Source organism: Lissotriton vulgaris, chromosome 10 (assembly GCF_964263255.1).
Source record: "Lissotriton vulgaris chromosome 10, aLisVul1.2, whole genome shotgun sequence".
Lineage (NCBI taxonomy): Eukaryota > Metazoa > Chordata > Amphibia > Caudata > Salamandridae > Lissotriton > Lissotriton vulgaris.
The window spans coordinates 81,085,362-81,109,234 of NC_141698.1; the positions used below are offsets into that span (position 1 = coordinate 81,085,362).

The following is a 23,873-nucleotide window of genomic DNA, read 5'->3' on the forward strand; positions in this document are numbered from 1 at the left end:
AATAAATATGAGTAATTTGTGGTTAGACGCAACCTTCAGAAGAACCATTGACTAACCTTCTATAACACACTTTCTGAAGAATATTCTATCTAACCATAGATTTCCTCGCTGTCCTTCCTCCTCCTTGTTCTGTGTAATGGACTGCCTTCACCAGCCATAAAAAGATTCGAGACTATAGATCTTCATGTCATATCTGGTCAGTTAATACACTCTGTATCCTACTTCACGGACAGAGTTATCTGTGCTCGAGGGTGGCACCTATATGTGGTTCCAGTGTGACTGCGCTGCGGGACAGTGCTGACACACCGCTGCAGGGTGCCAGGTACTGGCGTCTGGAAATCAAATCTGACAACAATCTCCTGATCCACAATGTGAAGAATCTGCGATTAAAAAGAGTATCCACCAGAAAGAGCTTTACCAAAAGTAAGTTACATTTTGGCAGGTAAAAAGCATACATAATTTTCCCCATGCAAGCGTCAGTTTCAATTGAAAATTGTTCTTGGAAAACAATAAACAAGGAACACAAGAAGATATGAAAAGAAGAATACAACACAATAAAAGCATCCTCAATTTCTGAAGCCATTAGGTCGAAACAACACAACACCCTCTTAATTTGTAGATGAAAAGACATGCACTGTTCTTTCTCTTTTGGAATTTGACTAGACTGCTCAGGATGGTTCTCTGAGACAATTTGCCTTATTAAGTAATATGACCGTTTAATAGAAAAATTGGGACACGTAGGTTTTTAAATTGTGATGAAGGAAATTGTTTTTTCGCTCTTTCCTCCTCTAGGTTTTGCAGCATATCCTAAATCCAGCATTCTTGTACAGTTTTGAAAAAAACGAAGGCGAGCAACTCCTGGGACCCCCCAATCCAGAAGGAGACAATCCAGAAAGCATCACAAGTGTGTTTATTACAAAGGTAGGCTCAGCAGTTTGTCTGTCGTGGATCAATGTTAGATACACTCCTGAAGTAGCATCTTATGACAAGCCATCTCTTATGTAAAGGCGACATTTAAAATAAAAATAACGTATGAAACATAGTTCTTCCAAAGCATAAGGAAGGGTGCAGTGGGCGCCTTCTTCCAGGGGTCTTGGGCCTGGGGATTGACACGCTGTGTTGCAGGCCATGATGTAGGTTCCCGCAGCAGCAATGTTTCGACTACACTGCTGCCCCAGAGGTTAATGCTGACTGTGTCTTTGCTTGGATGCAGACCCCAGGTTCAGCGAACGCTTCTCCTCGGAGACTAGCTCCCGGAGCGAGAATGATGGACTGATATTGATTTAAAACGAGCAGATCAGGTCAAGTTGCCTCTCATTGTCTGTATTCTGCCATCGTGTATTTCTTCCCTTTCCAACACACATTGACAGTGTATGGGCTGGGCTGGGCTGGTGGCGTCAGTATCGAGCTGCACACCTTGGTCCGCATTAGTATTACACCCTCCTCGTCTACGATAATCTACTCATAAATGTGCACTGAACACGGTTAACAAAGGTGTTCATTTTTGTGACAAAATAGTTCGTTCACATTCAGAAAAACACGCTGTCCTTTCGAACCTCAGCCACTAGATGGCAGAACACGCCCAGCAACTGGATCCCGAACAGAAAAGACAACTTTTACTCATTTCCTTACAGTTGTCCGGAACTGAGGCGTGATGCTTCCGGAGATGGGTAAAGGAGAACTGTCCATGCACCCTTAGCCTCCCTACATTTTGTGCTGCAGTTTTCTATTATTATTATTATGATACAAATTGTAAATCGGCTAGGTTAGGATTTCAGTGTTAAGCAGTTTCAACACAAAATGCATTACAATTTTAAAATGATTCCACGTGATAGCCGTTGCAAGTATTGTGAAAGTGATTGATTAGTAGTAAAAACTAACGTGGCAACATTTCTTCAGTTATGAATTTGCATTATGAACTTTGAAAAAGGTAGTTGGAGATTATAGACCGATGTGCAGTAATGCATAGGCTCTGGCAGTAGTTGCATGTCCTGATGACTAAGGGGTTGTATAGGAAAGTATCACACTAACCTTTACCAGCTTTAAAAAAGTGTTTAAATTAGACTATAAGCAACAATCTGAGCATATATCTCCCAAACTATAAGGGCTTTGCTGTCTAACAAAATTAATTAACGATGGTTATTTAGAAATTGTAATAATCGCTTTTGGGACCAGCCGTGAGTAACTGTTAGATGAGAACTCCTTTCCGGAGTGGAATCCAATTTAGATCAATGCAGAGAAGTGACCAGTGCAATATATAGTGTATGGACACAGATACATTACTGAGCTGGATTCTAGGCGATAAAATAAAGAAAGGGACAAGCTGGCGAGCGCGTGCCCGGCAAGATCCACCCTGTCCAGTAACCCTAATATTTCAGTTGTGCCCGTTCTGTCCCTGCAGGTGCTGGACCCCGATAAGCAGATCGACATGCTGGACTCGCTGCGCATCTACCTGCTCCAGTTCGCCACGCTGCTGGTGGAGCACGCACCGCACCACATCCACGACAACAACAAGAACCGCAACAGCAAGCTGCGGCGCCTCATGACCTTCGCCTGGCCCTGCCTGCTCTCCAAGGCCTGCGTGGACCCCGCCTGCAAGTACAGCGGCCACCTGCTCCTGGCGCACATCATCGCCAAGTTCGCCATACACAAGAAGATCGTGCTACAGGTACTTTGAACAGACACCCTGTCTGTTGTGTGCTGTTTTATTTGTTATTTTCCCCCACACATCACAATTCCCTGCTCGTGTCATTCATTTTTTTCTGATGTTTGTCTGTGACCATGTGGAGGGTAAAGGCCAGCTGGTGAAGCTGATGGCAATACAGAGCTTTAATGATGGAAGGAGGGTGAAGTGCACCCTTAGTTGGTGGGGGAAGCCTGGCCATACGGTTTGGCCTTGCACTAAGACCTGCCTGTCTCTCCAGTTCGAGTATGTGATGACATGTTGTAATTGCAGGTTGACTGCCTCAGGTGTTTGCTAACAATTTATTTCTGGAAGTAAATATTGTACCATTAAAGTACACTCCAAGAATGATATGTTTTCTAAAGGAAGTGGGATAAGTATTACAAAGGCACCTTTTGTTTCTCTTCCATGGCCATATCAGCACACTGATTTTTAAAAAAAAAATTTAAAGTAGATTTTCAGCTGTATTCACTTTTAGGGGCAACGCGTGACTCCGCATCATAGGTGTTTTCAAAATGTAAATGCCAGCTTGTGTTCAATATTTTGTTTCCAGGAAGGAATGAAAGACTTTGCAGCTTGGATGAACAACAGCTGACTTTAGCTCAACTCAGAGAAGACAGAGGTCCTCGTCCTTGGACCCTCCTCCACCTGCCTGGGACTACACTGGGTGGCCTTCCGCCCTCAGAAACCCACCCACTCCATCAGACCACTCCCGAAACCTTGGCATCCCACCATGACTCGCCAGATCATCCTGCTTCAACTCACTTCGCATCCTCCGAAAGATCTTCAAGTGGATCCCCCCCGAATGCAGAAAGACAGTCACCCGCACACTTATAACTAGCAGACTGGACTACAGTAACGCCCCCTATGCCAGAATCAACAAAACCCTGCTACACAAGCCCCAAACCATCCAGAACACCGCAGCCAGACTCGTCCTCAGAACCCCACGACACAAGCACATGACCCAGCACCTACAAGTCCTCCACTGGCTCCCCATTGAGAAGAGAGTATTCTTCCAGCCACTCACCCACGCCTACAAATTGCTCCCCAACATCGGACCCAAATACCTCAACAAGAGTCTCCTTCCACGTACCCAAAAGGAACCTCCGCTCCTCCAACCTGGCCCTCGTAGAGACCCCACGCATCTGCTGAACTAGAGCAGGCAGAAGAGACTTCTCCTACGTCGCAGCCAAGTCCTGGAACGAGCTCACAGTCAACATCATACGCTCCCCCACTCTGCACACCTTCAGCAAGAGCCTCAAACCTGGCTCTTCGACCGATCTGTAGCTGCACCCCCCCCCCCCATGTGCCTTGAGACCCTCGCGGGTGAGTAGCGGTCTTTATAAACCCCTTGATTGATTGAATATAATACGTTTTTGTACATTGTTTTGTTCTAAGTTAGTTTTCCTATACCTACTTTTTAGCACCGTCATGTATAATAGGCGTTATTGTATTATTCTATTGAAATATGATGTGATAGGTCTGTTCAGCTTAAGCCCTGCCAGGATTATCAAGAGGAACAGGTGTGGCCTGTAGTCATTTGCAAAAAAGTTGAAGAGTCATTGATACAGGTATGCAGACCTCTTTGGCATAGTCCAGCGTTTTTTAGGATTCAATAGTCTCCACTATATGCTTCATTCTGGAAGTTAAAAGTAGGATTGGGTTACTGAATCTGTATCCGGGTTCTCGACTATTCGCCACAAGGTGGAGTCGAAAAGCATTATATGTATAGTGCAAGAAGTGGAAATCAAATATTTCTGATGGATACTTCTATCTACAGAGTCCTCAACTTTTGAATATCCCCAGGCTCCATACTAAAACTTGAAATCTTGCAATCCCCTCTGCACTGGTAGGTGCATTTGGCTCACTCTTGGTGTCTGGTACTTTCTGGACATGACTGCACTGGAGCCGTATAGCACCAACCCAGAGGTCCCACTTTTTCCGAACCCCTCGAGATGGACCTGCCACTGCTCTCTCTGGACTCATTTCACATAAACATAAATATTCTTTGCAGTGCTAGGAAATTGTAACCTCCAAAAGAAGTCAGGATTTAAACCCTGCCACTCTTGTCATGGACATATTTTCATTTCAGGCCACCACAACATCAGCTTGTGGTACTTGAGTCTAAGCAGGACTCTGTCTATCACACTCCAATCACCCCTCACCCAACACCCTCCACCAGATCAAACAAGACATTCACAGCATCAAACAAATACTCAGCACACACCCCAGACACCAATCACGCGCCTCCACCATCACCTCCCCTCCCAAATGGTCCTCCAAACGGGTGGCGAACTCTCGCACTCGACTCCCACCGCATTGGACCTCAATCCCTGTTCACAATCGCGAAAATCGCCCCCATCGCTCCTGCAACCCTCTCTCAGACCTAGACACAACCACACTCCTCCGCTCCTATGACTCAGGTCCCCATAGCATCACACCCGACACTCTCACTGCCATTCCCACGATTCACTCCAATCCCCTTAGACCCCCCACACTGAACAACAGAATCGCTATCCATAGTAACCTGAGTAATGTCCCCCTCGCTCTAGAACACCCCTCTGCCATCGACACACCCCGTCTCAAATGTACTCTGCTCAACTGCAGATCAGCCGCAAGACACTCCGCCGCCATTGCCGATCTCATCCTAAAATTGGACCTTGACTTAATCATCATTACTGAAACATGGCTAACAGAAGCTTCTACACCTATAATGGACATTCTGGTTCCCCCCAACTACCACATCACTAGGCTTGATAGGTCTGGCAATAAAAAAGGTGGCGGAATCGCATGTATATACAAGAGCAACCTCTCTGTCCTGAAAGTAACTTCCCCTTCCATACCCTCCCCAACGTCTTGTGAATACATCTGCCTCGATATTGTCAGTGAGGGCAAACAGATCTGCACTCTGCACAGCGTTTACCACCCACCCGGTGACAACCTTACCTTCTCCCAACAAATCATGGACATGATCTCAACCAACTCCGGGCGACAACTCACACAAATATACCTTGGTGACTTCAACCTCCGCTGGAACGATCACAATGATGCGGTGGTAAAAGGTCTGAAGAATTTCCTTAACGCCCTTGACCTCACCCAAATTTGCAACAGTCCAACACACGATAAAGGCTCTATCCTTGACCTTATCATCTCCAAAGAGGACTCTATCCAACTCGAATCTATCCAACCCTGTGACTGGTCAGATCATCATATTGTCACATTCTTCATCAATGAAAAAGTCAAATTTAACCCTGCTCAATCCGCCAGGCCCAAAGTCTGGAAAAGAGACATGAAAAAGCTAAACTCAAACTCGCTGCCCCCCAACAGCTGCAACTTACTACTTCCTCCTGCTGGCGTTAAGGACGTCCAATCCTTGACTGATCACTATCTCAACACTATGACCTCAATAATTAACGAAGTCGCACCCTTGCAGCTAAAAAAAGCCACCGCAAAAATCTCCAACCCCTGGTATGACGGGAGTCTCAATGACGATAGACGCGCAATGCGAATGGCAGAGCGCACCTGGAGATCAGCTCCCTCTGCACTGAACCTAAAAAACCTGAAGAAAAAGAGAAATGCCTACTTCAGGAAAATAAAACGATCAAAATCAGACTTCTTCAGTCGTCAGCTCGACCAAGCCAAAAATCGTCCGAGAAAGCTGTTTGAGCTTATCCGAACACAATCCAAAGAACAACCCCAACCTCTCAACACCATGCGCGAAGCTCCCTCCTGCGAAGACTTCGCCTCTTTCTTTTACCAAAAAACTGACAACATAAAGAATGATCTCCTCATGGACGCAAGCCTCTTCCCCAAACCCCACCGCATAGCACCCACTAAACCAAAAAACAATGCCTCCTGGTCAACCTTTGTCACCTACACAGAAGAAGAAATTGGCAAACTGCTCAGCACTCTGAAACCATCCAATCACCTCACGGACCCCCTTCCTGCTAACGCTGTCAAAGTCCTTACCCCGTCGCTCCTTCCACTCTGGACCAAAATCATTAACAGCTCACTTCAACAAGGGATCATTCCCGACTCCCTCAAAGTCGGACAAGTCACACCTTTGCTAAAGAAACCTACAGCCGACCACTCTGACCTAAACAACTACCGTCCCATTACCAACATTCCGACTCTTGCCAAACTGCTGGAAAAATGCGCACAAATACAATTGACTAAACACATTACTCAGTTTGATCTCCTCAACTCTCATCAATCAGGCTTCCGAGCAAATCACAGTACTGAAACTGCTATGACTCACATAATCGACGACGCCCTCCAAATCCTAGATCATAACGACACCTGCCTCCTCATCCTCCTTGATCTCTCCTCCGCATTTGACACCGTCAAACATGAGAGCTTACTCGAACTATTAAACACAAGAATGGGCCTATCTGGAACTGTGCTCAAATGGTTTACGTCCTTTCTGCATAACAGGTCGCAGAAATTCAAGAGCAACAACTTGATGTCCGCACCAAGACCTGTATCGCTAGGCGTACCACAAGGATCCTCCCTATCCCCAACTTTGTTCAACTTAGTTATGGAACCTCTAACCACTTTGCTGCAAGAATCCAATGTACACTTCCACATGTATGCTGATGACACCCAACTTTATCTCAAACTACAATCACCCAAAGACATCACGCTCTTGAACTCAACGATCAGAAGCACTCAATCTTGGCTGGCCGCTAATCATCTCAAACTCAATGCCCTTAAAACAGAATTCCTTCTGATCTCACCACCCGCGAAGATCACTACCGCACAAATGTGGCTTAAAGACCTCACAGCACTTAATGTTCAACCCACCATTGTGGACTCAGCAAAATCTTTGGGCATAACACTTGACACCAATCTCAGCATGCAGGAACACATCAACAAAGCAACTAAGGGTGCGAACTACCAAATCAACACCCTTAGGAAACTTAAACCTTTCCTTCCAGCCAAAGACTTCCAAACTGCGGTACAATCACTAGTCATACCTCGAATAGAATACGGCAGCACCGCACTCTGCGGTCTCCCCCTAGCTACTACGGCACCCTTAAGAGCCTCTTTAAACGCCGCAGCAAGACTTATCACTGGATCAAAAAAACACTCACACATTTCCCCTGACTTCAAATCCCTGAACTGGCTGCCGTTTGAAGCCAGAATACACCTGAAAATCGCTTGTTTGACGCACAAGGCTATCCACCTGAGCTCACCTAGATACCTCGCACAGAAGCTTACGATTTCTGGAGGCACCAGAAACACTAGAGGTACAAACAATCTTTTGCTAAAGCCTAAAAGATTCCGCAAGGAAAAAACCTATAAACGTTCCTTCTCGGGAATGGCTCCCAGGATTTGGAATTCGCTTCCCCCTGAAACCAGGCTGATCACATCCTCCATACTTTTCAAGAAAGAAGTAAAAGCGATCCTCATGGCTAAATACACTTGAACCACTACTGGAGATAAAACTACAAAGACTCGTTACTCATCTGTGCTATTTGTTCGAACCCTTTGTATTTTATTTTGACTCTGAATTTGATTGACTTCACTGTTTTATGATATAACTTCAATGTACTTCTAACATGATTGATGTATCTGCGTATACATGCTCCCCTTCTCTGTAAAGCGCTCTGATATCTGCGAAGATCTTGTTCGCGCTATATAAAACTTTCAAAATAAAATAAAATAAATAAAAAAATGCGATCAGTACAGCCTCACACATTCAAAAGCCATTAAGGATTAGGTGGGAAAGTTATGTTCGAGGCATATGGGCTGCAGATGGTACATTATGAATAGATCGCCATCTGGTGTTGGGCTCGGATGATTGCACTTGTTTTTCTCTTGGATAGTCTTTTGTAGCTTGGTGACTCCTCCTTTGGTTGCTAGTGCGCATGGGCATCGGCTCCATCCTTAGATTGTTTTTTTCCGCCTTCGGGTTCGGATGAGGATTGAAGCGGTCCAGATCGACTTCGGAAAGGAGTGATTTTTCGGCGCGTATTCCCTTTCCAATTCGACGGTATTGTCATCGAACGCAATTTCATTTCCATTCCGACGCGTTTCGATTCCAACATCAAAGAAAAACTTTGATCCACGTCGACGAACAGGAGGCCTTTCTCGACGTGGTCCAGCCCGGAGTCCATGGAAAGGACTCCATTTAAGAAATGTCCAACGTGTGGTGCTAAGTTCCCACACAAGGACCTACACGAGGTGTGCAACCTCTGCCTGTCGCCTGAACACAAATCCAGGGACTGCGAAGCCTGCGCAGCATTCTCTTCCAAGTCGACGATTAGAAACCGTCGAGCTCGAAGACACGAGGTTTCCAGAATGCAGTCGGAGGCGATCCTGGAGCTGTTCGAAGACCAGAACCTCGAAGAAAAAGAGGATCATGAAGAACAGTCGGGGTCGGAAGGGGACGAGTCGGAGGTTGAAGAATTCGACGTTCAACAAACCGTGAGTGACTACGTCCCCTTACCAAAAAACCGACCCCGTGCGGTAACGACCCCGCCTTCGAGTCCGGTCAAACCGCAGAAAAAAGTTTCCGACGCCCCGCCTTCGGGCCCGGCAAGGAAACCGAAACTGAAACCGAAACTCTCGGTCTCCCACCATGTCGGATCCGAGAAACGGTCGACATCGACTTTGACACCGAAGCTTCATGCAAGGGAAAGCTCGGAATCGAAACATGCTTCGACGTCGAAGACTCACTCGACACCGAAAAAATCGGACTCGAGCAAATCCTCGGTGCCGAAGAAACCGAACATTGACGATCGGAAGCAAAGGCACCTTTCGAAACCAAAAGCTTCGGTACCAAGACAGGAGCAACAAACAGATCCGAAACAAAAGATTTTGTTTATCGATCCACAAACTGGCAAAGTGGTGACGAAGAAGAGGAAGAATGAACAGCCAGAGGACAAAGCTCTTCCTTCTAAGAAGAGAACAATGGGGACAAATACAACTCCTCCTACTTTTCCTCGACTAGAGTCACACCCTCTTCTCCTATTCCTCACACTATGCCAACTATTCCTCCACCTTCTACACCAAGACCATCTACACCTCACACAGATGTAGACAGTGACACAGGGGAGGGAGAACCTCATGGGGATGATGAATCTATCCCAGATGAGGAAGACCCATGGAAGAATTATGACGCAGGGTCAGAGGGTGACAAGGACCCACAGTTATATCCCTCAAAACCTTCACCACCTGATGATAACACAGGTTTTGTACAGCTCATTAATAGGGCAGCAAAATATCATAAGGTAGACCTACATACAGAACCTCAAGTAGAGGATTTCCTATTAGAGACACTACCTACTGCACAAAGAACATCAGGTACTCTACCTATGCTGAAGGGTCTTCTCAGTCACACAACAGACATATTTAAAGACCCAGTGAGGGCTAGGGTGTTAAACCCAAGAATTGATAAAAAATATAAGGCAGCTCCAAAGGACCCGATATTTATCAAGGGGCAGGTACCTCTGGACTCGCTTGTAGTTTCCAACGCTCGCAAAAGAGCAAACTCATTATCTACAGGAGAAGCCCCTCCACCTGATAAGGAGTCAAAATTAATAGATGCATCAGGAAAAAGAGTGGCATCACAAGGGGCAAACAGCTGGCGCATAGCCAATACACAAGCGCTACTTGCACGCTATGATAGGGCGCATTATGATGAGTTAGAAAAGCTCATCACACATCTCCCTAAAGAACATCAGAAAAGGGCAGATCAGCTTATACAGGAAGGAAAGATAATAACTAACACTTCCATTAAATGCGCCCTGGACGCAGCAGACACTGCAGCAAGATCCATCAACACCAGTATCATAAGAAGACATGCTTGGCTTAGAGTCTCAGGGTTCAAACAAGAAGTACAAACATCTTTATTGAACCAACCTTTTGATCAGAAGACACTTTTCGGCTCAGGCACAGATGAGACTTTAGAAAAGATGAAAAAGGACACAGAAACGGCTAAGTCAATGGGAGCATTACAACAACCAACACAAAGGGGTTCCTTTCGTAGATCCACCTATAGAGGGGGCTCAAAAAGTACAGGAACAAGTCAGCAATCTACATCCTTTACACCAACATCACCCAGAGGTAATTCAAGAGGCAGTTACAGGGGTAACAACAACAAGGGTAGAGGTCGCGGAAATAATAACAACCGCAACTCCCCAACCCCAAAACAGTGACTTAATACAACTCCCCCCAGACCACATAACACCGGTCGGGGGACATCTATCACAGTTCCTACCTGTCTGGGAAAACATCACATCAGACAAGTGGGTGAGAAAAATTATCCAACATGGTTATTGCCTAGAACTCACAGCTACCCCACCAAACATCCCCCCCAAACAGCGTCCAATGAGTCAAGACAATCTGACATTGTTAAAAGAAGTACTATCACTGCTACAAAAGCATGCCATAGAGAAGGTTCCAAAACATCAGCAAGGGACAGGAGTATACTCTCTATACTTCCTAATCCCCAAAAAAAGACGGGTCTCTAAGACCAATCTTAGACCTCAGACCTCTCAATGCATACATAAATTCGGAATATTTCCACATGGTCACGCTCCAACAAGTACTTTCTTTACTGAAGAAAGGGGACTTTCTTTCTACACTGGATCTAAAAGATGCTTACTTTCACATCCCAATTCACAAAGCCCACAGGAAATACCTAAGGTTTGTAGTGGAAGGACAACATTATCAGTTCAAGGTCCTTCCGTTTTGGGTCACAACGGCACCAAGAGTGTTCACAAAATGCCTAGCAGTGGTGGCAGCACACCTAAGAAGACAACAAATACATGTCTTCCCTTACTTGGACGATTGGTTAATAAAGGCCAAGTCACAAGAAGAATGCCTTCACAACACACAGAAGACCATTCAATTACTGCACCACCTAGGGTTTACGGTGAACTACAAAAAATCCCACCTACAACCAAACAAAATTCAACAATACCTGGGGGCTACTATAGACACAGAAAGAGCCAAAACATACCCCAATCCAATCAGGATACAAACAATGGTCACGTTGATACAAAGATTTCAACCACAACACTCACTACCAGCACGAGTGTTTATGCAGCTGTTAGGCATGATGTCCTCCTGCATACTACTAATACCACATGCCAGACTACAGATGCGTCCACTACAGGAGTGTCTAGCGACACAGTGGAATCAGGCTCAAGGTCAGATTACAGATCTGGTGTTGGTAGACGACCGTACGCATCGCTCTCTGAAGTGGTGGAACACAACAAACATTTCCAAGGGACGGTCGTTCCTAGAACCGATTCCACAACTGATACTGACAGCAGACGCATCACTCTCCGGATGGGGAGCGCATATGGACAAATACACAGTGCAGGGGAAATGGAGTGTGCAGCAAAAGAAACTGCACATCAACTACTTGAAACTACTAGCAGTATTTCTAGCATTAAAAGCTTTCCAAATGCAGATAACCAACAAGGCAGTCCTGATCAGAACAGACAACATGACTGCAATGTATTATATTCAAAAACAGGGGGGACACACTCTCTCCAACTATCCAGACTAGCACAGGACATTTGGAGATGGGCCATTCCTCAAAAGATCTATCTGTTAGCAGAACACCTACCAGGAGTTCAAAATCAGATAGCAGACATCCTAAGCAGAGAGTCAGAACAAGTACACGAATGGGAGCTGCACGACCAGATACTGCAGCCATTCTTCCAAAGATGGGGGCAACCAGAGATAGATCTGTTTGCCAATCATCAGAACGCAAAATGCCAAAACTTCGCATCCAGGTACCCACACCACCGGTCCCAGGGTAATGCACTATGGATAAATTGGTCCAACAAATTTGCTTACGCTTTTCCCCCCTCTCCCACTAATTCCATTAGTGGTTCGGAAACTGCAACAGCACTCAATGACAATGATACTAGTGGCACCCACGTGGGCAAGACAGCCGTGGTTCACCACGCTACTGCAACTCTCACAGGTGCCACATCAAAAGCTAAGATTATTACCCATGCACCTTACACAGAACCATGGAGAAATAATGCACCCAGATCCCAAACAATTGAACCTAGCAATCTGGCTCCTGAGGTCATACAGTTTGGATATTTAGATTTACCTCCAGAATGTATGGAAATCATTAAACAAGCAAGACGTCCTACCATCAGAGCATGCTACGCAGCACAATGGAAAAGGTTTGCTGTACACTGTAACAGTAATCACATCAACCCTCTGGACGCATCCACTAAACGGATTATTTGCTATTTACTACACTTGCAGCAATGTAACTTAGCATATACCTCTAGCAGAGTTCATCTCACAGCTATAGCGGCGTACCTACAAAACAGACAACATCTTTCCCTGTTTAAAGTACCAGCAATTAAAGCCTTCATGGAAGGACTCAAAAGAGTAATTCCACCAAGACTACCACCTTTCCCAGTCTGGAATCTCAACATAGTACTTACCAGACTAATGGGACCACCCTTTGAACCTATTCATAGGTGCGAAATACAGTTCCTCACATGGAAGGTGGCCTTCCTCATAGCTATCACTTCACTCAGAAGAGTAAGTGAGTTGCAAGCGTTTACAATTCAAGAACCATTCATGCAGTTACACCAAAACAAAGTGGTTCTTAGAACAAACCAAAAATTCTTGCCTAAAGTAATTTCAGCATTCCACATCAATCAGTCAGTGGAACTACCGGTATTCTCTCCAAAACCACAGACAGTAGCGGAAAGGGCCCTACATACATTGGATGTCAGAAGGGCAATATTGTATTATATAGAAAGAACACAAACTTTCAGAAAGACAAAACAGCTATTTGTAGCGTTTTCTCCTACACATAAGGGCAATCCCATCTCTAAAGCAGGCATTGCCAGATGGATTGTAAAATGTATACAAAAATGCTACTTAAAAGCAAAGAGGACATTAACTGTTCCTCCTAGAGCTCACTCTACACGTAAACTAGGAGCATCTATGGCATTCTTGGGAAACATTCCACTAGATGACATATGCAAAGCAGCTACCTGGGTTACACCGCATACCTTCACAAAGCACTATTGTGTAGATGTGCACACAACACAACAAGCTAGAGTGGGACAAGCTGTATTAAAGACTTTATTTCAGACTGTTGCAACAGACACGGGCGACCACCGCTAGGGAGAGAACTGCTGTATAGTCTATTCATAATGTACCCTCTGCAGCCCATATGCTCGAACGGAATATGCTACTTACCAGTATGCATCTGTTCTTGGCATAGAGGGCTGCAGAGTGGTACATGCCCTCCCAGCCTCCCCGGAAACCTGTGTCTGTTCCAACAATATCTTATTTAGATACACTTACATGGGCATTTCTATCTGTATTTTATCATACTACTCCATCTAACCCTACTATGGCAAAACAATCTAAGGATGGAGCCGATGCCCATGCGCACTAGCAACCAAAGGAGGAGTCACCAAGCTACAAAAGACTCTCCAAGAGAAAAACAAGTGCAATCATCCGAGCCCAACACCAGATGGCAATCTATTCATAATGTACCACTCTGCAGCCCTCTATGCCAAGAACAGATGCATACTGGTAAGTAGCATATTCCTTATGATTCTCACAATGAGTGCTGGGCCTCAAACTAATCACGCTGTAGGTCCAGTTCAAAGTCACTTTCTTCGCTCTCTTTCAAGTTGTCGAAAGACGTGAACAAAAAGCACAAGAAGAGATGTATGTGGGATGATTCCATGCCTATATGCCATTAGTCTCTGCAGAGGGGGTCTCCTCGACATACCACAACTTCCTCCCTAATGTACAACCTTCTATTCTGAAAATTGTTCCTATGTTCAGCTTTCGCCCCCTCCCTCCTTTACACACTCCCCTTTGACCCCCTGCCTACCTTTGACCCTTGACTGTATAACCCTCTGATAACCGTCTTTGTTACATTACGCTATGAACCTGTAAAGCGCTCTGATACCCTCACGGGTCAAGTTCGTGCTCTATAAAACACTAAAATAAAATAAAAAATAAATAATAGTATTTGTGAGAGCCTCCAAGACATGCCATTTAACGGAATTAACCTTTTTGGGTCCCACGCGGACTCTGCGTTCTCCAGGCGTCTGTCAGGGGTACCGTAATTCTGCTGTGCTGCTGACTGACTTTCTTCCTGGTTGCGTGTCTTCCTTTACGGCCCGGTTTTTTATCAGAGACAGGTTGGTGTCTCTGTATTGTCTGTATAGCCACATGGCTGGGTTGTTTTTGTTTTCAGTCCTCTGACTGTCTGTTTTACCTAGAGGATCCCCTTCATGCCAGGGGTTGACCCGTGCCCTATGTGGGGTATTGGCTGGTGGCAGGTGTCTGCATTTGCTTTGTACGCTCCTTTGGTGTTTTCATTGTGGGTATCTCTTTTGGACTCATATACCCCTTTACTGCGTCCCGCATCTCTCTATTGTCCGTAGTGCTTAGACTCCTGGTCTTGGTCTATGCTGTGTAGTATCTACCTCGCTTGGCCTGGCATCCTGCTTTTTGTCACATGGTCCGTCTTTTGCCGCCAGCCCCTTCTGTGTTGTTCTTGCCAGTAAGGAGTTGCCGTGGGCCTCTGTTGTACATTGTTATAGCCTTTCGGCTTATTCCCCAGCAGTTTTCTCCACATACCCGCTGCTTCTGCGCAGGGATTTCTACGTTTTGCTGGCATTCTTACTGTGGCGGACTTGTGGAGCCGGTTCTCCTTGAACTCTGCTCTTCCTGGCGTCTAGGACCCGTGAGTTGGTCCTGAGTACTCCCTTGTTTGGCTAGTGTTTTTTTCTAATTGTCCTGCGAGGGGACTGTTCTCTCTTCCAGACCGGAGGCAGACGCTGCTTATAGCCTGGACTAGTTCCACTTTCTGTATAAATGCGGGTACTTTTGAGCGTACCCTAGTCCCTGGGTTTGGCCTGGTTTCGGCATCCTCTTGAGGCTGTTTCTGCGACATGATCTTCCTAATGGCTTGTGCGGGCTTTCCTGCCTTGGTCTTGGCCCTGTCCTCTTACATCACCAGATCTTCTCTGGTGTTTGTAGCCAATTACCTTCTTGCTATTGCGCGCATCTCAGCTGTTCCTGCTGTCTTGCTTCCTGGTGCTCTTCTGTTATGGTACTACAGGCACCCTCTGGCCACGTATGAGCGTCCTTTTGGTTGTCCATTCAATGCTCTCACACAGGTCTGGCTGGCGAGGGTCTCAGCGGTACTCTTCCTCTATGGTACATACAGGGGCGGTTCGCGTTCTCTCCACCGTATCATTTACCAGTCTTTTGGGCCCATAGGTTCAGTTCTACTTCTTGCGAGGAGCTGAACTCCCTTTTCACGTCGGTTTCTTTACTGGGTGTGTTTTTGTTCCAAATTGGCCCTTGCTGGGCAGGGGTCAGTATCCTGCTGCCTTCGTATCTTCACAGGAGCAGGTTCGACAGTGTTTTATGCTGTTCGAGTTGTGTAGCTGGGGCTAGCTCTGACTTCTTGCCGACACCTTGGATCCTGCAGATCCTTCATGCACAGCGTTCAGACTTGGTGTTTTCCTTCTCTCATCCCCTCTACATATAGGGGTTTTCGTGTTATTCTGGATGGACTGTGGTTCCCTAGCCTTCCCTTGATTCCCGCTCTCTTCAGAGCATAGTGGTCTGGTGGTTGGCTGCGCTGTCATTTCTGTCCCCACTGTGTTTCGCCCTTTGGTTGGTGACACTCTTTTGGTCATATTATTGATGGCTAGGTTTTCTCTGGAACTTAGTGGGGTTCAGTCGCAGTCCCGCCTCCTCTAGGGGTATGGCTTTGGTATCTATTCTAAGTTAAGGAATCTGCGGCTAGATGTCTTTATCAGATGAAGAAGTTACTTACCTTGTCTCCGTCCTGCGACAACCCTTTCAGGATTGGGCTTCTTGCCTTCGCCTCCCTTTGGGTGGCTTTATTCCTCTGCGGGGTGACGTCTTCTCTTCACTCCGGCTCACGAGGCTCCACTCGGTTTCGTGGCTCTGCTCCACCCATCCTTGTGATTGGACGGTATGCTCATATGCCATGTGTCCTTTACAACCCTTACCCTGGGCTGTCCGATGTGAGTACATATTTCTACCCCCCGTTCTTCCCTTCTGTCTTCAACCGCTTGAGGTCTCTTGCCTCACCTGCACTCTAGCGGTTGCAATCTCTGACAATGCTGCTTTCGGTAGGTCCATTATTCGGATCTGACGTCTCTTTTTGGGTGATGCCTTATGGTAGTTTGTCCTTACTCCTGGGTTCTGGACTGGTTGTCCTTCACTGTCATATTATGGTTGCAGCCTTTCTGCTGGCTGCTGTGATGGTTCACCGAGGAGCTACGGCTCAGTAGTAAGTTTTATGCCTCTAGTGGCACAGGTTCACACAGGCCAAAGGGTTCGAATCCTGCCTATGCTCTGCATCTTCTTCTGCCTCCAGGGTAGGTTTTGAACTTAAACAATTGCGGGGGTCCCTCCCAGAGTGGTGCTCTGCTCTTTTCTCTCCCTCAGTTTACAATATACGGTGCCTGGGTCTTTCTAAGGTGATGTTTTTCACCATATCCTGTTTTTCTTTTTCTGCACACTGTTCCCATATTTTCACAGTTTTTAATGGTGGCTTCGCGTTTTGATGCGGAAAAGTCTTCTTACTAAAACTGATGTCTTTGCCTCGGGGCGGGGGATTTGTGGCTACGCTGATGTCACGTTCATGGACGACGTCCCGTCGGAGCCATATGGAGCCGCCCCCACGTGCAGAGGTTCTGCTGCGCTAAATTTTACGGATGCAGTATGACACCTGGAGATATTCTAAGTAAAGGAATATGTGGCTAGACTATGTCTTTACCAGATACATCGTTACCGAAGGTAAATAACTTGTTCAATAGTGGGGATAAACCTGGTTATTAAACAAAATATTGAAAAGAATTTCATCATTTTTGATCAATGGTGAAACTCATTCTATGATACATACTCTCCGTGTTTAGGTTTTAGCACCAAAGTGCCTATCTCAGGTGGCTTCGAACACGTGATACCGGGGCTGGATAGCAAAGTTTTTTGTATCGTTTTGTTTTGTAAAGTCAGCTACTGTGCTTTGAGAAGTTTCTCTTATGGAGTTCCGAGCTGAGAAACGCTTCTACGGCTTGGCTCCAAGAGCTCCGGCCTTCAGATGTTTGCAATACACAGCTCAGACGAAGCACTCCATTAAAGCTGAAGGTGTCTCTCCTCAGATGTATCTCCATCCGATTTAAATGCCCTTTCTGGTTATTCTGAAAAGGCTAGACCTCCTAATTGTGTAAAATGCAAGAATTGGCATATTTATTTTGTTGCACATTCACTAAAACCTTTTTCGTATTATAATTCACACTAATACATACATATATGTATCTCACAGTGGTAGTCACCGCTGTGTAATTATAATCTGATAGACTTTAGAATTATCTCCAGTCAGACTGGATCCAGATGCTTTTCTTGAACAGTACCCCTGTTACACCAGTAGGTGGCTCATTCAACTCCAAGTGGTGTAGTCTGCGCCAGAAGTGGCATCCACAATGCCTACATAGCCGCCACCTCAGTGTACTGATGTCAGTTATTTTCTTTCCAGCCAGTCAGTGGAGATGCAGAGAAAGCTACCCCCAGTCATTTTCTGACTGACTTTTTTGACTTTTTGTCGAAGTATTGTGACATTTTCCTCCTCGTGTGGTATGGATGTCCAACAGGAAAACCAGGCTTCAAGCCCTGTGGTGCCTGTCACCGAAAGTTGTCGATGATGGACACGCATCTAGTTTGATTCTGGTGCCTTGAGCGCGACCACGACGTGAAGACCTGCGTCATCTGCAGAGTCTTGCACCCCATGGCCTTGCGGGAGCAGTTCCTCAAGCTCCTTGCCGCTCGATGTGCGACACAACAATGGTCTCGATCCTGGTTGAGAGGAAAGTCCCGGGATTGGTTGCGTAGCCATTGACGTTGTCACAGTCAAAGTCTTCTAGGCATTCAGTTAGTTCTTACAAGAAGAAAAAGAGTAATAAGTCAAAAAGGTCTACAACCCCAAACTGTCTGTCGATGTAACTATACAAGACGAGCGAGCGTCATCATTCAAGCCCTGGCTCTGCAGTTGAACCTGTTCCCGGACCAGCTTCACGCCGCCTCGAGTTTCCGGGAGCTGGAGCGACTCCCGCCCAACACTGAATGAATGAATGAATGAATGAAAGAAAACTTGTAATGCGCAACTAAAACCCGAAGGCATCAAGGCGCCTAACAAAATAATTCACAAAGAAGGCAAAACAGAACTACAGGGAGGCTTTCGCGAATAGCCGAGTCTTCAGGGCCTTTCTAAAGGACTGCATAGTGGGAAGGGACTTAGTTTCCACAGGTAGAGCGTTCCACATTTTTGGTGCTACGGTAGAAAAAGCTCTGCCCCCCCATTTAGCTCTGCGAATGCGGGGTACTGATAGCAGAGACTTGTTCGCGGAACGCACATTTCTAGAAGGGCTGTAAGGAGCCAGGAGAGCTCCAATCCCGGCTGACCTATTTCTTGCTAAGGCGCCATAGGTCAGGCACATAATTTTAAAGGAAATCCTGTCCTCAATTGGGAGCCAGTGTAGAGATTTCCTTGCGGAAGTGGTTGACGCACGTTGGGGTAAATCTAACACAAACTTGGCTGCCGCGTTCTGGACCATTTGTAATCGCTGCAGCAACCCCTTGTTGAGTCCTGCATACAGCGCATTACAGTAATCGAGTCGGGAGCCTATGAGTGCCACCACAACTTGCTTTCTCGCCTGCTGGGAAAGATAGTGTTTAATCTTCCTCAAGACGTGGATTATGCCCCAGCAGGTGGAGACTGTTCTATTCACCTGCTGACGCATACTGAGGGTAGGGTCGATCAGGACTCCTAGACTTTTAGCTAGAGCAGCAGGTACCGGGCAGACTCCCAATGAAGCAGGCCACCAATTTGACGACCAGATGTCCTCCTTTCCTCCAAACACCAAGATCTCCGTCTTCTCACCATTTAGTTTCAATGAATTGTAAATCATCCATTGAGCGACTGCCTCCATACAGAATCTAAAATTGGAGGCAGCCGAACTGACAGGCTGGAAGAGGGAGACCAGGATCTGGGTATGGTCGGCGTAGGAGACTACCTCCATCCCTATCAGTCTGGCAAGTGGGGTCACATAGATGTTAAAAAGGGTCGGACTTAATGCCGACCCCTGAGGGACCCCACAATACACAGACAGGGATGGAGATAGAAACTCCCCCAGCTTCACTCTCTGTTCCCTCTGGTCAAGAAAGGAGGTCAGCAAACTAAGAGCGGACCCCTCCACCCCAATCTCCCTCAGGCGAGATGTTAAAACCGAGGGAGAAAGGGTATCAAACGCAGCCGTAAGGTCTAACAGGATGAGGAGGGTGGTCTGGCCCTTATCAACTCGAGTGCGGATGTTGTTCAACACTATGGTAAGGGCCGACTCGGTACTGTGTTCCCTCCTGAATCCGTGCTGCGAATGATCCAAATGACCAGAGTTTTCCATAAAGACTACGAGATGCTTGTTGAGATGGGTTTCCAGCATCTTCGCAGAAGCAGGGAACAGCGAGATAAGGCGAAAGTTTTTAAGTACCCCTGGGTCCAGTGTTGGCTTCTTGAGCAGTGGCTTTACCACTGCCCTCTTCCATTGTTGAGGAAAAGTGCCATCCCTCATTGCTCTATTCATGATATCTAAAAGGGGGGGCAGAAGAGTCTCCTTACACTGCTTAAGTAGCTTAAGAGGACAGGGATCCAAGGGGGAGCCTGACCTGGTCTTACTTAAAAGGTTCTCTAGTTCCTGAAGTGAGAGAGGTGGAAAAGAGGCCAAGCTCCCCGAGGGAATATCCTCCGCCAAAATTAAGGCTAAATCAGAAGGACCAGAGGAATCAGAGATTGAGGCCTTCTGTAGCTCTACGGCCGAATAGATATCAGCAATCTTTGCCTGAAAGAAAAGGGCTATGTTATTACACAGCTGCTGAGAGCCAATAACGGGATCAGGAATCTGAAGGGAAGTCAGGGAGTCAACAATCTTGAAGAGCTCTTTCGGGGAGGAAAGTGAGGTGGTACGGGCAGTGAAATATTCCTGCTTAGCTCTAATTACCTCCGCCTTCTAGCCCCTCAATAAGATTTTGTGGGCCTCTTTATCCCTCAGCTCCCTACTAGCCCGCCAGAGACGCTCCTGCCTCCTGACTCCCTGCCTAAGGAGTCTTAATGGCTCCGAGAACCAAGGGGCCAACGGCTTTTTCCTAGCAGAGTAGCGCATGCGGACGGCGGCAAGTTCATCAAGCGCCGTTGTGACAGCCTTTTCTAACTGAGAGACCGCCAGACATACGTCTTTTTTTGATTTTGATTTTTTGAGATTGTCATACTGGGAATCCTAGGGGCAAGGGTGCTATTAGAGATGTTCTTAAGGTTCCGCAGAGATTCCATCTTACTTAAACCCTTTACATTGCTATCCAGGACATTTCTATTGGAACAGCATAGTGATCAGACCATGAGAGAGGGAAAGGGTCATTCACTGTCAACCTGCCATCGTTTGAGAAGACCCCATCAAGCGTATGGCCCGCTTGATGGGTGGCACCCCTCACAAGCTGGTTCAGCCCACAGGCAGACAGAGCATCCAGTAGGGAGAGGGTATCACTAGACTCCGAATTCTCTAGGTGATAATTCAGGTCTCCCAGGACCGTTAGATGCTCGCAGCCAAAATATGGTTCTAAGATATTGAGCATAATTTGTCCGAAATCAGTTCTAGACCTAGGGGGACGGTAAATCAGGACACCAGTGAATGGAATCTCAAAGGAGCCTTTTAAGGAAAAGTGTAGGGCCTGAAAAGCATCCTGAGGGTCAGATAGCGGTGAAGTGTGACAAAGGAGACTATCCCTATATAAGATGCCCAACCCTCCTCCTATACGTCCTGCTCTATCCTGCCTAGATAAACTAAGAGTTCTATGAGGCTATGCACCTCATATTTGGGTAGCCCATCCCGGCTGGTGTGCCTTGAGTCCCAACAGTGTCAGTAGTGGCCCCTACTGGTTCCCTGCCAGCAGGTATGCCCCAGGACCAGTTGGCCCCTTGGACCCACAGATTAATTTGTACTGGCGCGGTCATACCAGCTCGACCTTCCCAATCACCAGTCTCAATGTTGATGCTCCCAGCGCCATCCCCATTCCAGACTCCTACACTGGCCCGGAGCGGAGTCACCCAATGCTGATTCCGGCACCGATTGGAGCCTTGCCCTCCAGGCCAAAGCCTCCACCCTAAGCCAATGAGCTAGGATTTTGGGAAGAATGGGAGGGGCCACTGGACCGGGTAGAATATCACCTCCTAGACAACATTGCAAGAATTGTTTTCTTACACCAGCATGGCACTGGGGACCCTGAGCACCGTGTGCCTTTTGAGCCATTACTCCCATGCACTGTGGGATTCGGGTGCATAGCTGCTGTCCATGGTCTTTCAGGAGGCCCAGGCCATACTCTCACAAGCAATGCCAGATGGTAGTAATGGAGTCAAGCCAAGATACAACCAACTTAGTAGGCTGAGCTGTTTCTTGGTTAGTGGCCTTAAGGTGCCACTCCTGGCTGAGAACAGGTCTGGCACCTTTCAGAGGATGGCAAAGCCTTGTTTATAGACATGCCCTTTGATGGCTCCCGACTCTTTGGAGACCAGATAGACTGGAGCCCTTCATAAATAGCAGAGTTATGGCCAGGTCCTTGGACCTTTACATGGCCCGCCTACCCCAGCCTGCCTTTATCTCCTCTTGTGGCCACGGAAGGGGCTTCCAGCCAGTTCTTACCCAGCCACCAAGGCAGTAAACTCCCCAACCTCTGTGTGGCTAAGGACATGGTAACCCCAGACTTTGAGGCGGGCAGTCCAGGCCAGTCCACCTCCCCTTCCCCCAGCAGCCACAGCCTCCAAATCTCTTTGGTTAGTCCTCCAACTATCATTAACAACAAGTGGTAGCAGGATATGCTATCACCTGAACCAGTGGAGGTCAAAAACACGTCATACCCCTGAGCTCTCCAGATTGTCCAAAGGGGCCTCCCGTTTGTGACTACCCCATCACCCATGCCACCCACTTGCGACAGGCTGACGGAGGCTCAGCTCTCCTTACTGCACCACAAAGTGGGAGCTCTCTTGGCCAAGGAAGCCATAAAGAGGGTGTAGACACCAGACGTAGGTTGTGGTAGTTATTCCCGCTACTTTATGGCACCCAAAAAGGACAGCGGATTTAGTCCTATCCTAGACCTCCGCCCTCAGTTTCATCCTCACGAAGGAGAAATTTGAATTGCTCACGCTTGCTCAAGTCCTGTGTGTCCTAGACCTTAGAGACTGGATGATAGCGTTGGATTTGCAGGACGCATATTTTCACTTCTCTGTCATACCTACCCACAGACGTTACCTGCGGTTCACAGTAGGCCATTATCTCTTTCCAATCACCGGGCTCCCTTTGGACCTTACCAGTGTCCCTTGGGTGTTCACCAAGGTGATGGCGGAGGTTGCAGCTCAACTGGTCCAGTCAGCCAGCACACTATAGGTCTGGTAGGTTTCAGAGGGTACCTCTAAGGTGACTCTGGTTGCATGTATTATTTTTAAATCCATCACTGTAATCAGTGTGGGTTCATTAATATGAGGTGTTTGATACCAAACACCATATGTATCAGGGAAGGCATTATTTAGCTGGGGAACTAATTTGTACCATTATCCAGTACGTACCTTAAGATGGCTTCCCTGCTCATTTGCAATATCCAGTAATAGAAATAGACATCACAGGGTCATATCTGTTTATGCAGATTTGCCCTCACATAAAATGTAATGCATCCTGCCTTAGGGCTCAAAGGCCTGCTGTAGAGGTGACTTAAATATATTGGATGCAGAGACTTTGCCATGAACACCCAGGAGTGTGCCATGTCATGTTTTCACTCTTGATTTGCATCATGTCATACAGCCTATGTCGGATTTGTATGTGAGTCCCTTAGGGTGGCATAAGATATGCTGCAGCCATTTGGGACCCTCTTTAGCACTCATGCCCTAGGTACCTGATGTACCATTTACTAGGGACTTACACGGGTGCTAAATTCCTTAGCCAATTATAGCACAATTAGACAATATCTTGTATTGAGGAAGGAGCACTGGTGCCGAGGTCTGGTTAGCAGAACTCAGTGCACGGTCAAGGTTGAAAATCAGCATCTAGTAGTTAAAAGGGGGCAAAAAATGAGGAGTTGGCAGCAACAAAAGCCC

At 46.8% G+C, this 23,873-nt stretch overlaps 1 protein-coding gene across 2 annotated transcripts in view; it reads left to right on the forward strand.

Moving 5' to 3' along the window:
- TRRAP (transformation/transcription domain associated protein) overlaps positions 1-23,873 on the forward strand; it is a 737,638-nt gene that overhangs the window by 284,408 nt on the left and 429,357 nt on the right. For both annotated transcript variants that reach the window (XM_086940544.1, XM_086940545.1), the window contains 2 exons: positions 793-921; positions 2,402-2,668. In XM_086940544.1, the coding sequence (XP_086796670.1) occupies positions 793-921; positions 2,402-2,668 (396 nt within the window). The remainder of the gene's footprint in view (positions 1-792; positions 922-2,401; positions 2,669-23,873) is intronic.